This window comes from Phaenicophaeus curvirostris, chromosome Z (genome assembly GCF_032191515.1).
Source record: "Phaenicophaeus curvirostris isolate KB17595 chromosome Z, BPBGC_Pcur_1.0, whole genome shotgun sequence".
Taxonomy (NCBI): Eukaryota; Metazoa; Chordata; class Aves; order Cuculiformes; family Cuculidae; genus Phaenicophaeus; species Phaenicophaeus curvirostris.
Window position 1 is genome coordinate 15,888,095 of NC_091431.1, and position 17,244 is coordinate 15,905,338.

The following is a 17,244-nucleotide window of genomic DNA, read 5'->3' on the forward strand; positions in this document are numbered from 1 at the left end:
ACTTTAGAGGAACCCTTGCCTGAAATGAAGGGTTTCCAAAGCGTCACTATCTCCTCCTTCCCTACTGAACAGAGAGTAAAGCAATGAGGATTTTTGGCAATGGCATCACAGGAATGGCACACCAATTCTTGCCACCTGCCAAAGGAACCACATACCACAGCAGGACCAGGGAAGTGATTCTTCCCCTGGACTCAGTACTGATGAGGCTGCACCTTGAATCCTGGTTCAGTTCTGTGCCCCTCACTACGGGAAGGGCATTGAGGGGCTGGAGTGTGTGCCAAGAAGGGAACAGAGCTGAGGAAGGAGATGGAGAGCAAGTCTTATGAGGAGTGGCTGAGGGACCTGGGGTTGTTGTGAGAAGAGGAGGCTGAGGGGAGACCTCATCAATCTCTACAACTGCATGAAAGGAGGTCGCAGAGAGGTGGGTGCTGGTCTCTTCATCCAAGTGATAGTTAATAGGACAAGAGGGAATGGCCTTAAGCTGCACCAGGGCAAGTTCATATTGGACATTAGAAAAAACTTCTTCACTGAAAAGGTTCTCAGGCCCTGGCAGAGGCTGCCCAGGGAGGGTGCCCCATGCCTGGAGAGGTTTAAAAGGTGGGGAGGTGAGGTACTTGGGGATGTGATTTAACAGTGGAGACATACAGTTGGACTTGAAAACCTCAAAGGTGTTTTCCAAACTAATGATTCTATGTTTCTATGGTAACACAGCATATGCTTTAAAATCATTGCTAATGCTTGTTCTTTAATTTTGAGTGTGCATACAAATGTGCCACAGTGCTGAAAAACTGCAGAGCCTTTTTGCTCATTTTGGTATGGAGTGAAATACAGGAAAAGCAGTATGAGGGATGAAAATAGTTTGCTGCTGTTCGTTGTTTCCCTTTGGATGTTGTATTCTTTAGGAACACAGTTGTGCAACTCTGAACATCATCTGTGTTCTCCCACATGCACCCCTGCCTCCTCTTGCCACAGACGCTGCTCTGACACTTCTCAACAGGCAAGGGATGAATGATGCCATCGCCCAGATACCAAACTTCTTATTTCACAGGTCCTTTCTCCAACCAGCTTCTTCTAGGCCAAAGTAAAAAATGGAAAAGAAAGCAGTGCACAAAACTACCAGCAGAGTCAGCTCCCTTCCTTCACATGCTCTCCTCCACTTCAAACAACTTATGACCAAAACTTATGTATAGATACTAGCCTTTGCTTACAGAAGGCAAGTATCAGAAGGAAGCAATGATTTAAGGTTTTTAAGATGAAGTTTTCTCATCTTAATGCTTGCAGAATGCTGCTTGAAAAACTCTAATTATCAGAAGATCTAGAAACTGCACAAATGTTAAATTTCATCTAAGCATGGAATCTGCACTTTAAGAACTGGTAAAAGGGATTCTTTCACATCTACCTGTGCTGGTGGAAGAAATGATTTCACTTATCTTTTGCTATTAATGCAGCTTGTGCCAATGTGTCCTAACTCACGGCGGCAAGATAAGCTTAAATAATTTAAACCTCTGTCATTAGCCTAGAGGTGTCTGCTTACAAAGCTGCACCAGTTTAGGTATCTCAGCACGAAATCACACCTTTAATTAAAAAGGAGCAACTTCATATATCGGCAAGACCACAGGTTCTTCTCTGCACAGGTGAGACCTAAAAATCTGTAGCAGGGAGAATGCAAGGATGTAGATTCCCACAGGATGGACACAGGGTTTTCTTCTGGGGTCTGTTTGCAGCAATAGGGCTTGCAAGTTCATGTCTCGCATCCGGTAAGCTCCCCATCACCTTTTTGTGAGTCTCACATTGTTTGATCCAGAAAATAGCAGAAGCTGGGCCAGATCTTAAGCTCACTGAGTGATCAGAAATGCTCAGTTTCCTACAAAAAGTTATTTGCACTCTGCGCGTTCTCACATATGAAAACTACAGCAGAAAGAAAATCTGCCAGTGGATGAAATGAGGGTAAATCAGGCTTTGCTCTTGCAATATCTGAGGGTGTTTATTTTTCCACTGCAAACCTTTGGCTTGTTTTACAAAAGCTCCCAGCTGTGTGTCTTACAGAAGGGGTTCTCCCTGCCTTTCCGGGGGCTGCTGGCCAAAGAGAGAGGATCTGCCGCTTCTTCCTGTGGTGATGTATTTTAGAGTGCACTAGAGGAAAAATCGGATGGAAAAGACTCAAAGTCAGAAGCTCCAGCAGATTTCTCTGTTCTGAGTCCTGTTCATCTCACATTTGAAAATGCAGAGAAAATTACACCACGCCTTCAAAAAATCCAAATGGGAGGAAATCAAGAAAGTAAAAAACTCCCTAAGGGGATGATGGCAATGTGTGAAGGGAACATGGAGCTCAGAGGAAGAGGATGAACATTCTGTCTTACTAAAAACACAAACTCCCTTCAAGGTGCTCATACAAACATTGTCCTTCTACTTTCTTGTCTTTATTCTCGTACAGGCTCTGCACTATCACTTGCTGTGTATATTATAACCTCAAGACATTCTAAGACATTTGAAGAAATCACAGATGCTGGCTCTCCATACCCTATTGGTCCCCAAGATGTTGTTATCTATATAACAAAGCAGTTATCTTAAGAAACAGTCACATTCCAGAGAACCAGTATTGCAAAGAAACACAGACAGGCAACCTTGATTGCAACAGAGCCCTGCACAGACACACCTATAGGAAGAATTTTTATAAGACTTACTTCAGCCTTCCCTAAATAAGGAACGGAACAGTATGGATAGGACTAGGCATTATACAGTCATGAAATTGTCAGCATTAGCTTTCTTTTTATCCTGAGCTGCATAAAATGAAGCATGGCCAGGAAGTTGAGGGAAGAGATTCTTCTCCTCTACTCCACTATCCTGAGACCCCACCTGGAGTACTGTGACCAGTTCTGGAATCCCCAACATAAGAAGGACATAGAACTGTTGGAACAGGTCTAGAGGAGGCCACAGAGATGATGTGAGGCCTTCCAGCATAGAAAGGGGCTCCAGGAAAGCTGGAGAGGGACTTTTCATGAGGGTCTGGAGTAATAGGATGAGGGGGAACGGCTTTAAATTGGAAGGGGGAAGTTTTAGATTGGACATCAGGTAGAAATTCTTCCCAATGAAGGTGATGAGGGCCTGGCCCAGGTTGCCCAGAACAGTGGTGGCTGCCCCATCCCTGGAGGTGTTCAAGGCCAGGCTGGATGGGGCTTGGAGCCCCTGACCCAGTAGGAGATGTCCCTTCCCATGACAGGGGGTGGAACTGGATGGGCTTTGAGGTCCCTTCCAAGCCAAACCATTTCGTGACTCCAAACCATTCTATATTTTATTTGTTTAGGTTGACCGAGAAATAACTTTCACATAAAAGTGAAACTGAACAGGTATATGTTGAGAAATGGCCTGAAGGAAGAAGGTTGTAGGAGGGTGCATATGTATATTTACATACATACATATATATATATACACGCACAAATATGTGTGTGTGTGTGTGTACTTACATTAGAAAGGTATTTTGGTCCAAGTTAGTACAGAAGAAAGAGCAACAACTAGTGGAGGATAAGAACAAAACTGGTGGAGATGAAAAACGAAACACTAAATTAACATTGGAGCATGGCAGCCAGGAGACCAGACCATGGTAGATATAGACATGGTCTTGAAGGTGAAGATAAGATTCTAATTGGTGACATGAAAAATGTGCTTTTGAAGATAACAGTCAACACATATTAAATAGCATGCTTTTAAATTGTAGCCCTTTAAAGACTGGATGAATTTTTTGGTGCCAGCTGACTGAGATGAATCGTAGGGCAGGAATAAGATTGGGGAAATGAAAGTAAACTATTTTAAGCTGCCTGTAAAGTATTTTTCATGGATGTGAGTAACTTAAACAGCAACCTGCAGCCAGCAGAACAATCAGCCTTTAATTTTGGTCAGCGCTAAACCGATTGTTCTTTCACATCTGCTTCCGCAGAACACATAGGAGTCTTTGGTTACTGCTGGCTTGCTTCTTTTTGGGAAAATGTGGGGCAGGAGAAGACTCAGCTGGTTTCTTCAGGCAGATGGGATGTGAGTGATATCACTAGCACCGGGTCCAGCCTGTGCTAAGGATGCTTTTCATCATTCTGGTCAGCAAGACAAAGATGCTTCATCACCTGCAGAACAGTAGCAGAACAGTTTCCCGTGGAAGCAGCCATTTATCCTGGATTTCAAACAGGAAGCTGCTTTAACAGTTTGAATGGTCAGTGCATTCCTTTTTTTTCACAAACAGCAGCAACAGAGGCATAGCAGGCGAGGCTGGCAAACTTTCCTGAGGAACTCACACTCCCTATTGCACCACGATGTCCACAAGCACACAGGGCTCTGTCTTTCCAGGGCACTTTCTGTTGTAGCCACGGAGATAATCCAAGGGCTGGAGCACCTTGCTATGAGGCCATGCTAAGACAGTTGGCGTTGTTCAGCCCGGAGAAGAGAGGGCTCAGGGAAGACCTTAAAGCAGCTTCCAGTACTGAAAGGGACTCCAGGAAAGCTGGGGAGGGGTTCTTGATCAGAGAGTGCAGGGATAGGATGAGGGGGGATGGCTTTAAGTTGGAAGGGGGAAGACTTAGATAAGACATTAGGAAGAAATACTTCATGTTGAAGGTGGTGAAGCCCTGGCCCATGTTGCCCAGAGAAGTGGTGGCTGCCCCATCCCTGAAGGTGTTTGAGGCCAGGCTGGATGGAGCTTTGAGTCCCCCTGATTCAGTGGGAGGTTCCTCTGCCCATGGCAGGGGGTGGAACTGGATGGGCTTTGAGGTCTCTTCCAACCCAAACCATTCCATGGTTCTGTGATTCTATGATTCTTTGACCTTCATGGTCCCTTCAATCCAAACCATTCTGTGATTCTACGACCATCATCATCCTTTCCAACCCAAGGCATTCCATGATTGTACGACCTTCATGGTCCCTTCCAACCCAAATCAAACCAAACCACTCTAGGATTCTATGGCCTTCCTGGTCCTTTCTAATCCGAACCATCCGCTGCTTCTATGATTCTATGTTTCTATGACTCTATCATGCTATAATTCCATGTTTCTATGATTCTGTTTCTATGTTTCTGTGATTCTTTTATTCTACTGTTCCATTATTCTTTTCCGTGCTTCTAAGTTTCTATGATTTCTATGATTCAATGTTCTTTATGCTTTTTTTAATCCAAACTGTTCTGTGATTCTAGGACCCTCATGGTCCCTTCTAATGCAGACCATTCCATGATTCTGTGATTCTGTGATCCTCATAGTCCCTTGCAATCCAAATGATACTCTGATGCTATGATTGTATGACCTTCATGGTCCCTTCCAATTCAAACCATTCTATGATTCTATGACCTTCAAAATCTTTTCCCATCCAAATCATTCCATGATTATAAGACTTTTGTGGACCCTTCTAATCCAAAACTTCTATGATTCTATGACCTTCGTGGCCTCTTCCAACACAAACTATTCTATACTTCTATGTTTCTGTTTCTATGACCTTCATGGTCCTTTCTAATCCAAAACATTCCATGATTCTATCATTCTACGATTCATGGCCCCTTCCAATGCAAACCATTCGATGTTTCTATGATTCTATGTTTCTTCTGTTACCTCGATATTTCTACGATTCTATTTTACAACTCTAGATGCTTCTAAGTTCCTGTGATACTACGTTTCTATGATTCTATGATGCCATAATTCCATGTTTCCACGATTCTTCTTCTATGATTCTGTGACTCTATTATTCCACGATTCTACGTTTCTAAGTTTCTATGATTTCTATGTTTCTAAGATTCTATGACCTTTATGGTTTCTTAAATCCAAATAATTCTGTGATTCTATGACCCTCACAGCCCCTTCCAACACAAGCCATTCTGTTTCTATGACTGAATGCCTCTCTCATTCCATGTTTTTATCATAGAATCATAGAATCACAGAATAACCAGGTTGGAAGAGACCCACCGGATCATCGAGTCCAACCATTCCTATCAAACACTAAACCATGTCCCTCAGCACCTCATCCACCTGTGCCTTAAACACCTCCAGGGAAGGTGACTCAACCACCTCCCTGGGCAGCCTGTTCCAGTGCCCAATGACCCTTTCTGTGAAAAACTTTTTCCTAAGGTTCAGCCTAAACCTCCCCTGGTGGAGCTTGAGGCCATTCCCTCTTGTCCTGTCCCCTGTCACTTGGGAGAAGAGGCCAGCACCCTCCTCTCCACAACCTCCTTTCAGGTAGTTGGAGAGAGCAATGAGGTCTCCCCTCAGCCTCCTCTTCTCCAGGCTAAACACCCCCAGCTCTCTCAGCCGTTCCTCGTAAGACCTGCTCTCCAGCCCCCTCACCAGCTTCATTGCTCTTCTCTGGACTCGTTTCAGAGCCTCAACATCCTTCTTGTGGTGAGGGGCCCAGAACTGAACACAGGATTCGAGGAGCGGTCTCACCAGTGCCGAGTACAGAGGGAGAAGAACCTCCCTGGACCTGCTGGTCACGTGGGTGTCTAGTCGGGCTAGCAAGGCTCTGACCACCTACTCTTGGATCATGGGAACCTCATTTTGCTCCTCTAGCTCCTGGGTTTGTACACAGACAGAACGACTTTCTTTACAATTAAAGGTTAAATTATTAAAAGATTAATTTACAATTAAAATTAAATTATGTTTCTATCTTTCTATGTTTCTGTGATTCTACGAGTCTGCATTCCAACGATTCTATGAGTCTGCGTTCCTACATTTCTATGTTTCTAAGATTCATTTCTCCCCAGCCCCACCCAGGGCTGAGGAAAAGGAGCGGTTCTGCTCTCGGTTGTCGCTGCCGGGATTCGAACCGGCGGTCCCTGAGAACCCGCCGCCGCGTTCAGCGCTGGCCGTGCTCCCTAGCGGAGCCGTGGCCCCGCCCCCTGATCTGGGGCTCCGACCACGCCCCTTTCTTCGACCACGCCCCCTCCGTGCGACAGGTGCGGCAGCCTCTTGGCCACGCCCCCTTTCCTCGGTGGCCCCGCCCCCTCCCCGACTCTGCCGCCCCGCGCGGCGGAGCCGGCGGGCTTGGCCCCGCCTCCTTTGGCATTGGCCACGCCCCCTCCCTCCGTCCCGGCAACGCTCCTCCCGTGCCCTATGGACCCGCCCCATACACGTAGCCCCGCCCCCCTCCGCCCCTGGACCCGCCCCTGCGCGGTGAGGGTGCGGGGATGGCGGCCTCGGGGGCCGTGGCCGGCGGCGGCAGCCGGTGCGGGGCGTGAGGCGGCGATGGCGGAGCTGCGCGAGGGGCAGCGGTACGGCGTGTCCGGCGGCGCGAAGAGCGCCGGCATCAGCGTGCTGCACGTCAAGCTCACCGGCACCGCGCTCAGGGCGCTCGAGACCTACCAGGGCGCGCAGGTGAGGGAGGGGCGACCGCAGCGTGGGGAGGCGGAGGGGGCTGAAGGGTCCCGGTGATCGGTGCCGAGCTGTCTCGCCCCTGGAGGGGCCGGGAACGCATCCCTAAGGAGCCTATGCTCCCATTAAGTTGTCCCCTGCATCCCTGAAGAGCCCTCCCGCATCCCTAAGGGAGCCCTCGCGTCCCTAAGGAGACCCTTGCATTCTTTAAGAAGCCTCCCTGCATCCCTGAAGTAGCCCCCTGCATACTTGAAGTAGTCCCCTGCATCCTTGAAGTAGTCCCCTGCATCCTTGAAGTAGTCCCTTGCATCCTTGAAGTAGTCCCCTGCATCCTTGAAGTAGTCCCCTGCATCCCTAAGGAATCCCCTCCGCATCCCTAAGGAATCCCTCGCTTCCCTAAGAAGACCCTTGCATTACTGGGGAGCCCGCTGCATGCCTGGGGAACCCCCTGCAACCCTGAAGTAACCCCCTGCATCCTTAAGGAATCCCCCATGCATCCCTAAGGGAGTCCTCACATCCTTAAGGAGACCCTTGCAGTCCTTAAGGAGTCTCCCCGCATCCCTGAAGTAGCCCCCTGCATCCTTAAGGAATCTCCTCTGCATCCCTAAGGCAGCCCTCGCTTCCCTAAGACCCTTGCATTATTCGGGGAGCCCCCTGCATGCCTGGGGAACCCCCTGCATCCCTGAAGTAGCCCCCTGCATCCTTAAGGAATCCCCTCTGCATCCCTTGCAGTCCTTAAGGAGTCCCGCAGGATCACTGGGGAACACCCTCATCCCTGAAGGAAGCCCCTGCATCCCTGAAGGAGCCCTGCCTCCGCATCCCTGAAGGAGTTCCACACGCATCCCTGATGGAGCCCCGTGCATCACTGGGGAACCCCCTGCATCCCTGAGAGATCTCATCCATCCCTAAGGAGACCCTCATATTCCTTAAGGAGCCCTCCCGGTGTCCTCTAAATAGCCTCCTTGCATTCCTAAGGAGCCCCCACAACCCTTAAGTAGCCCCCTGCATCCCTGAGTAATGAGCCCCGTGAGTAATGAGACCAATGAGACCCTTGCGTTCCTTAAGTAGCCCCTCCCCGCATCTCTGGGGAAGCCCCTGCATCCTTAAGGGAGCCCCTACTTCCCTTAAGTAGCCCCCACATTCCTAAGGAGACCCTTGCATCCCTAAGTAGCCCCCTGCATCCCTAAGGAAGGAACCTTGCTAAGGATGGGCCCCTGCAGGAATGAAATGACGAGACGGACTCCAGATAGATATAAAAGCGGAGACCTTTATTGTTGGAACTTACAGGTTTATATACCTTTGCTCGTCTGTCCATGTGCGTCCCATAGCAACCTGATTGGCCCAGGCCTATTGTCCACTCGCTTGCAATCGCCAGCATCAACATTTGGTTGGTTGACCTCCAAAACCCCGCATGCTGCCCCTAAACGCTGTCTCCACCCTGATTTGCATCTCTCACGTTCACCTCTTCGTTCAGCTTCCCGCTCTTACAACCCAAGGTCAGTTCAAGGACCCCAAGTCAAAAGTATCAGACAGGTCTACCTTGGTGTCACTGATTCCTATATTTCCCCCCTTTTTAACTTCAAACAACTAAAGCTCTCTTGGTGGTTGTTTCTAACATTTTCCAACAACATTGCATAATACATGGTATAACTAACAACAATACAAACATTAACAACATGAATCCTATTTTAATTACTTGCTGTAGCCATCCAGTAATGCCTATGAGGTACATTCTAAAGGGTCACTAGGTGTCACCATAGAAAGGCAAAAATCTGTTTGGCTGGTATGGTTTGCCCATGTTACCCACATATTTTGTCAAGGATCAGTTCAAGTTATTATCCCATCCCCAACGTTAAACAACAGTACGATTCCCAATATTACGAGTTGGAATGATTGTCTTCCTCTTCATGTCTTTATGCCTCGTCTTGTGGGTGGTATGAGCAGACCACTCGTGCTGGTATCCATCGTGGTCCAGTATCTGTTAGATCACAAGCGTACTTATGTCATAGATTCATAGAATCCCTAGGGATTCATATAATCCCTAGGTTGGAAAAGACCTTTGAGACCATTAAACCCAACTGTACCTGTCCACTACTAAATCAGATCACTGAGCACCTCATCCACCTGTCTGTTTAACCTCTCCAGAGATGGGATCTCCACCATCTCCCTGGGCAGCCTCTGCCAGTGCATGAGAACCCCTTCCATGGAGAAATTGTTCCTGATGTCCAGTCTGAACCTACCCTGGTGCAACTTGAGGCCATTTCCTCTTGTCCTATCTCCTGTCACTCGGGAGAAGAGACCAGCACCCATCTCATCACAACATCTTTCAGGGAGTTGTAGACAGCAATGAGGTCTCTCTTCAGCCTCCTCTTCTCCAGGCTAAACAGCCTCTTGTCCCTCAGCCACCTCTCATAACCACTGTTCTCCAGCCCCTTCCCCAGCTCTCTTCCCATTCTCTGGACATGCTGCAGTCCCTCAACGTCCTTCTTGGAGTGAGGGGCCCAAAACTGAACACAGTATTCAAGGTGCGGCCTCACCAGTGCTGAGTCCAAGAGCACAATCCCATCCCTGGCCAAGTACAAGAAGAATGGGGAAGTGATGGGACAACCTGTCTCCTGCAGAGAGCTGCTTCTCCAAAACACCACACTCTTTGATGCAGAAAAATAAATGAAGGAAAACAGTGATCCTGGGGGAGCAGAGAGAATGGGGATTTGGAGCAGCTCTTCCTCCATCCACGCAGAAGCCTGAGGTCCATGTGGTGGTTGTTCAGAGCAGTTGGCTCATCAGGTTTAAGGGGGTGACAGAAGGTTTGACTGGAGGCCAAGGGTTTGGCCAAGGTCCCCTGCCTGCTCTCTGCTGCTCGAGCAGGAGGTGGGACCTTTCTGCTTGACCCTGCTAAATTCAGGTTGTTTCTCATGGCATTTCCTTGTGCTGAAGGAGGGAAGGTGTCTGGTTATGTTGTTATAGTTTCTCTGGCTCAAAACCCAGCCTGTGTACAATCCTGTGACCTGCTGTAAGGAAGTTTTGGCCACTGTGTCATCCGTTGCAGCCCCTGCATTACTTTGTGAATCGCCTGTATACATTGAGGGCTGGAGGCCCTGTATGAGGCCAGGCTGAGAGAGTTGGGGTTGTTCAACCTGGAGAAGAGAAGGCTCTGGGGAGACCTTAGAGCAGCTTCCGAAAGGGGCTCCAGGAAACCTGGGGTGGGACTTCTACAAAAGCATGGAGCAGCGAGGGGGAATGCTTTAAATTGGAAAGGGGAGAATTTAGATTGGACAATAGGAGGAAATTCTTCACAATGAGGGTGGTGAGCCAGGGCTCACGTTGCCCAGAGAAATTGTGGCTGCCCCATTCCTGGAGGTGTTCAAGGCCAGGTTGGATGGGGCTTTAAGTCCCTGATCCACTGGAAAGTGTCCCTGCCCATGGCAGGGGGGTCGGAATTAGATGATCTTTAGGGTCCCTTCCAACCCAAACCATTCTATGATTCTATTAATTTCTCTGTGGAGCATTAAACAGCATGCTGGAAAGCCTCAGGCATGGGATGGGATTCTTAACTGCACCAGATTTTGCATATGTAACCCATCATATTTTTAAAATAGGTTTGCTTCTAGGTGATGGTTTGGTGATCTCAAACTTGGCTTTTTCAGGGCCTAAGCTTGTACACATGGTTGGTTCTTGCATAACTTGAGGTAGGGTTGAAGCCTCTGATCGTGGAAAAACAAGCACAACTGTTTTTAAAGGCTTTGCCGCTGATTCCTGTGGGATCCCCAGCTCTCGTCTTCTGCCTGAGTCCCTCTCTGGGGTCTTGGGGCACTGGGTGATGCCCAAAGCTGATGTTGAGCTCTGGGGAGGCTCAGCTTTGCAGTGAGCTCCTGCTGCCTGCCCTCTGCTGGGTAAGTGAGATGAGTCCTGTGGTTGAAAGGAGGAGGGGAATGGGGTTGCCTCTCTAGAAGTTCAACAAGACCAAGGGCAAGGTCCTGCACCTGGGTTGGGGCAACCCTAAGCAGAAGCACAGGTGGGTGATGAATGGATTAAGAGCTGCCCTGAGAAGAACAAGTTGGGGTACTGGGCAGTGAGAAAATCAACATGAGCCAGCAATGTGTGTTAGCAGCGCAGAAACCAACCATGTCCTGGGCTGCATCCAAAGTAATGTGGCCGGCAATGCAAGGGAGAGGATTCTGCCCCTCTACTCTGCTCTGCACTGGTGAGACCCCATCTGGAGTTCTGTGTCCAGTTCTGGAGTCCTTAGCATAGGAAGGACATGGATCTGTTAGAGCGAATCCCAAGAAGGCAGCAGTGATGATGTGAGGGCTGTAAGCACCTCTGCTATGAGACCAGGCTGAGAGAGTTGTTCAGCCTGGAGAACAGAAGGCTCCGGAAAAGCTGGGCAGGGGCTCTTGATCAGGGAATGCAGGCATAGGACAAAGGGAACGGTTTTCAGCTGAAAGAGTGGAGATTGAGATGAGATCTTAGGAAGAAATGTTTTCCTGTGAGGGTGGGGAGGGCCTGGCCCAAGTAGTTCAGGGCAGTCATGGCTGCCGCATCCCTGGAGGTGTTCAAGGCCAGGTTGGAAGGGGTTTGGTGCCCCTGATGCAGTGGGAGGTGTCCCTGCCCATGGCAGGCGGTGGAACTGGATGGGCGTTGAGGGCTTTTCTAACCCAAACCATTCTATGTTTCTTAAGTCACATTTCCAGTGATGCTGAGTCCTGGGTGCTCCTAATGACACCTAAATTTCAAATCCACAGGCACTTGGTTTTCATAGAATCATGGAATAACCAGGTTGGAAGAGACCCACCGGATCATCGAGTCCAACCATTCCTATCAAACGCTAAACCATGCCCCTCAGCACCTCATCCACCCGTGCCTTAAACACCTCCAGAGAAGGTGACTCAAGCATCTCCCCGGGCAGCCTGTTCCACTGCCCAATGACCCTTTCTGTGAACATATTTTTCCTAATGTCCAGCCTAAACCTCCCCTGGCGGAGCTTGAGGCCATTCCCCTTTGTCCTGTACCCTGTCACTTGAGAGAAGAGGCCAGCTCCCTTCAATCCACAACTTCCTTTTAGGTAGTTGTAGAGAGCAGTGAGGTCTCCCCTCAGCCTCCTCTTCTCCAGGCTAAACAACCAAGTCTGTATTCATCACAATTTCATCCCTTGGTGCAACTTGTTCAGTGTAAGTGTTTGCAGTGAGTCAGCAAACTCCCTCTAACACCCTGTGGAGAAAGCCCAGCAAACTGAGCCCATCAGCATAAGCTCCACTGCCTTTTTATGTCCAGCAGCATAACTTCAGGATTCAGGAAAGCTGAGCAAAGCCGGCACTGCTGTGACAACGGGATATTCTTGTCAGTGGGTTCCTGCTGATGCTGAAGGTGTTGCTGTTTAAGAGATCTTAGGAAGAAATATTCTCCTGTGAGGGTGGGGAGACCCTATCCCAGATTACCCTGAGAACTGGTGGTTGCCCCATCCCTGGAGGTGTTCAAGGCCAGGTTGGATGAGGCTTGGAGCCCCTGATCCAGTGGGAGGTGTCCCTGCCCTCCTGTTTGCTCTATGTCAAGGAGCAGATCTGAGCAGCTGGTGACAGAGTAAAGCAGTTTACAACTAGCAGCCTCCTTGATTTTGTTTTACTTCTTTTTTTTCCCCTTAACATTTGCAAGTTTTCTTGGACAGCAGTGTCAGCACAGAGACAGCACAGGACACTTCCATCCTCGCTGGTCAAAACTGGGCTGTGCTTGGTGCTGTGAAATTACAGAAACAAGGTACGACTGGCTGTCATTATTTTTGGCCAAACTGTGTGTTTCCACTTGGTGGATTGGTACCTAAAGAGGTGAGAGCTGTTTCGGGGAGCTCAGGAGCTTTCTGGGGCCAGTTTGGTTATACTGAATCTCTTTCCATCTCTAAGACATGTGCAGCCAATGTTCACTAGCTGAAGAGTGGATGAGAGGTGGTGTTCCCTGCCTTCCCGACAGCATCTGGGCTGTTGGCACTACTGGGAGCACAAGCGATGCTGTGGTGGGAGGCTGGTGTCCCACGCTGCAAGTGCTCCTGGCCGTACTGGTGCACTCGTCAGGGTCTGGGTGAGGAGTGGATGGTGACAGCCGAGAAGTCAGGTGGCTTATGTGTTGTCCTAAGGGAGAAAGTCATCATTAGTGACCTCTGTCGAGTAGGCAGGTTGCCTGTGTTTATCATGTTAATTTAGCTGATACCCAAGAACTCCAGTACCCATCAAAGTGATATCCTTGATTGGTCTCTTCAGAAACAAAGCCATAAGTGACTCAGACAGCAGGAAGGGATTTGGGAAGGGGAACACACACTGGTTTGGACTCCTACGTTTCAGTGGTACTTCAGGCAGGGCGGGGTTAGTTTTCCTCTCTTGGCTAGCAAATACTATTGTCCAGCTTCACTTTTTTCTCTGACTCCCCATGGTGCCTCGGTGTCCTTGCAGAGAATGATAAATAACTGAATTCCTCAGTGCCAAGTGCAGAAAAGCCTGAGTGCTGCTAGGAGCCAGGACCCACAGCTGGAGCTCTGGCTGCTGCTGCTGCTTGGCGGGATCTGCATCATGGTACAGGCGCAAGCCACCCTCCAGGATGCTCCCACAGCAAACACCATCTTCTAAATCACTTCTGGCAGAGCACAGAGGCTTGTAATTTTGCTGACATTCTGCTTATTTTCTTTCTCTCACAGGATCAAGTTTCTTCTCAACCCACAGTTCAGTTTCAAGGATCCCAAGGGGTGAGTGTATCCTACTCTTGCTATATTGGAAGACAAATGCAGTGTTGGTTAATCACTTATTAAAAAGGATCTTACAGACACTCTTAAGATCTGCTTAATGCCAGATTTGTCTCCGTATATTTAGACTAAAATTGGAAGAGACTCATGCTTTAAGTATACTTTTTATTTTTATTTGCTTTTGTCACCTTTCAGCCTAAATTTGAAAGCAGGAGTAATAACTCATAAGTCATCTGAGCAGTGTGAATTTGATGTTTTAACATGGGCTTTAGGTGCTCAGTTTTGAGGTGTGAAGCAGAAGTACAGTTTTGGGATGGGGGTTGTACACTGCAGGCTACTACTGGTGGTCCTTGAACCTCTTCTGAAACACCAATAAAACAGAATATTTCCAAGCCTGTTGAAGGGAAGTCTGAGGGAATGTGGCCTCTCAAAGGCCATGGGTCCTGCTAAAGAATCAGTCAGTGGTGAAGACCGGAATGCTAACACTGAAGGTAAAAGTAAAAATGGGCTGTGATCTCTAGGTAGAATGATTTAAGATTTGGGATTTAATACTTAAACTTTAAGGGATTGCTGAAGACTCTTTTTTAAGGACTGAGTTATAGATTTTGTATCTTATGCTGCTAGATGCAATTCAGATCCATTAACTAATCCAGTTTTCCATTTAGCTTTGTGGTGCTTGTGTGGAGATAGCTGGGAAGGGATGGGAGAAGGATGGATCAATTTAGTGTGCTGCTGTGAGGACATGCTCCTAACTGAAGGCATGAGACTCCAGTCTGAACTGGCTGAACAGTGCTTGGGTGCTGGCAAGATTGTGTCTATAATGAAGTCACTTGGGCAAAGTAAATCTCTTAACGCTGTGCTTATAAGAAAAAACATTTTTCCTTACAGCTCATTCACAATTTAAACTGTACTGGCAAATATTTAAACTCTATTGGCAAAGAATATCCTTGCTAGAATGAATAACCATCTTAGTTAGGATGGTCAGCCGGAATAGCTGTACTGGGAGAGAGAAGATGGAGCACAGGTCAGCTTGAATTCATGCTGCCGTCATGAGAGAAGTCATACTTGCTGATTTGGGAAGTAATCCAGCAAAAGGGATCGGCCAGCCCTGCTGATCAGCTGGCTGACCTGCCGGCCGTGGGACGGAAACACAAGGGATGGAGCAGGAGCCGAGTTCAAAATGGGCTCTCAGAGTATAAATAATTAACCTAGCTCTTGGCGTGAAGTTCTGCAAGCAGTGCTGTGTGAGAAACTAGCACACCTTACCTGCCTTGTACCCTCTCTTTCCCTGAAAGCATTCCTGTTCTTCTTTCTCCTCCATTCTCTTCTAGCAGTTTTAAAGTCAAGTTTGAGGTTTGAGGTGTTACTAGACTGCAGGTGGCTTTATTTCTCAGCTGTTTTTTGATGAAAGCCAGAGGTTTAGTCAAAATCTGGGGGTCCCACAACTGCTGAAAAGCCACATGTTAACTGACAGCACTGTCACTGTTGCTTCTCTTAAGAAGTTAACCCAGGTATCTGTTTTTTCACTATGAAACTCAGCAGTAAGGTCTGTGAGATGGGGACATTTTGCAGGGACCTTGCTGCAGAAGCAGCGATCTCTTATGGTGCATTTCAGTTCTGTCCCAACTTAAGGAAATTCAAAGGAAGGAATTTATTGCAGGAGATTCCTAGATCCTAAGTCTCTGCAGGAGGGAGAGAAATCTAAGGTCTTTAAGGCAGGTGATGAGTTAAAACAGGATATTTACTACTGTGCATGTGGCAGGAGAGGAAATGTGTACCTCACTATTTGTGTATCTATATAAAAATATATGTATTTTATATGTGTGTATATATACATATATATTTTTGTATTTTATATGTGTATATATATACATGTATAATTTTCATATATAATAGAATCATAGAATCACCAGGTTGGAAAAGACCCACTGGATCATCGAGTCCAACCATTTTATTTATGTATTAGCCGCTTTCTCAGCGTTTCCAGAATGCACAAATTGCATGGCAGAGAGCTGATCTGGCCCTTAGAAAAGCCTTTCTTCCTTCCTTTTCTGGACTGGTTTCCAGAGTGAAGGGTGCTCAAAGTGCATTGATCAGTGCCCAGGCGTTGCAGGCTACATCTGACAGCGAGACAGACGTTCCCTTAAATGCTGCCTGAAACAAATAGTGGCTTTATTTGTCTCTTGAGAGTACTTCTCTGCAATTCAGGCAGCTGTCTAACTCCCAGCTGAGGAGAAAATACAAGCATTAAAACAAGAGGCAGTTTAAAAACAATATTGTATCTCTAGTTACACACATTCTGGTCTTGTTCTCTCTCTGTGGATGATGGGAAGGGCGGGAGTGGAGAAGTAAAAGGAGTTTTCTGGCTAGGGGTGGACTAGACTTGCATTAGTTGTGGGAATTGGGAAAAAGGAGCCTTATGCTAGAAGGGGTGAGATAGGAGCTTTGACTCCATGGATTTTTTAATGAGAACCTGGGATGGGTGTCAGAGCAGTTCTACGGTCACGTTGCCAAGAGAGACAGGCAAGGGTTATTGTTTTGTGTTGTGCCACAGAGTTGCTCTGAAAGGATCTGAAAAGTGTTGGAAGGACACAGGCGTTCTCAGGAGGCGCAGTGGCAAACCTGGTATGATAACAAATCATAAAACAAACTCAGACATCGGCCCGCAGGAGGGAGGACTTTTCCTCCTGGAACATGTGACTTCCAAGCTATCTGGATGATAACTCCTGCAGGTGTCCAAGACAACTGGGGGATAGTGAGGGACTGCCAGAAACTGATCATTGTGGTCATACAGGTTAATTTTTAAGAAACATCTTGTAACCGAACGCGTTGGAGTATTCCTTGACAGCCTGGAGGGTGTTCCAGCTATGCCGTGCAAGATGCAGTAGCCCTGAGGAATGTGAATATTGACAATTGACTCATAAAGCAGTGGGGATATACTTTAAGGATAAAATCCGGTGTGTTTATAATCCAGTGTACTTGTGCAATGATAGCATTTCAAACAACTGCGTTCCCCCTGCTGTGTTCCCCCTCCTGTGTGTTTCACAGAACCACAAAATGCCCTGAGTTGGAAGGGACCCACAAGGACCACCGAGTCCAACTCCTGTCCCTGCACAGGACACGCCAACATTCACACCCTGGGGCTGAGGGTGATGTCCAAATGCTGCTGGAATATTGTTAGTC

General features: G+C 47.8%; 1 protein-coding gene across 8 annotated transcripts in view; it reads left to right on the plus strand.

Moving 5' to 3' along the window:
- Nucleotides 1-7,202: 7,202 nt before the first annotated feature.
- Nucleotides 7,203-17,244, plus strand: part of ELL2 (elongation factor for RNA polymerase II 2) — a 43,504-nt gene continuing 33,462 nt past the window's right edge. For 6 of the 8 annotated variants that reach the window (XM_069881073.1, XM_069881075.1, XM_069881078.1 and 3 more), the window contains exons 1-2: nt 7,203-7,337; nt 14,017-14,064. In XM_069881073.1, coding sequence (XP_069737174.1) covers nt 7,209-7,337; nt 14,017-14,064 — 177 coding nt within the window. In that variant the 5' untranslated portion in view covers nt 7,203-7,208. Of the gene's footprint in view, nt 7,338-12,989; nt 13,089-13,543; nt 13,895-14,016; nt 14,065-17,244 lie in introns of those variants that run through there. The other 2 variants (XM_069881080.1, XM_069881079.1) reach the window with 2 other exon arrangements.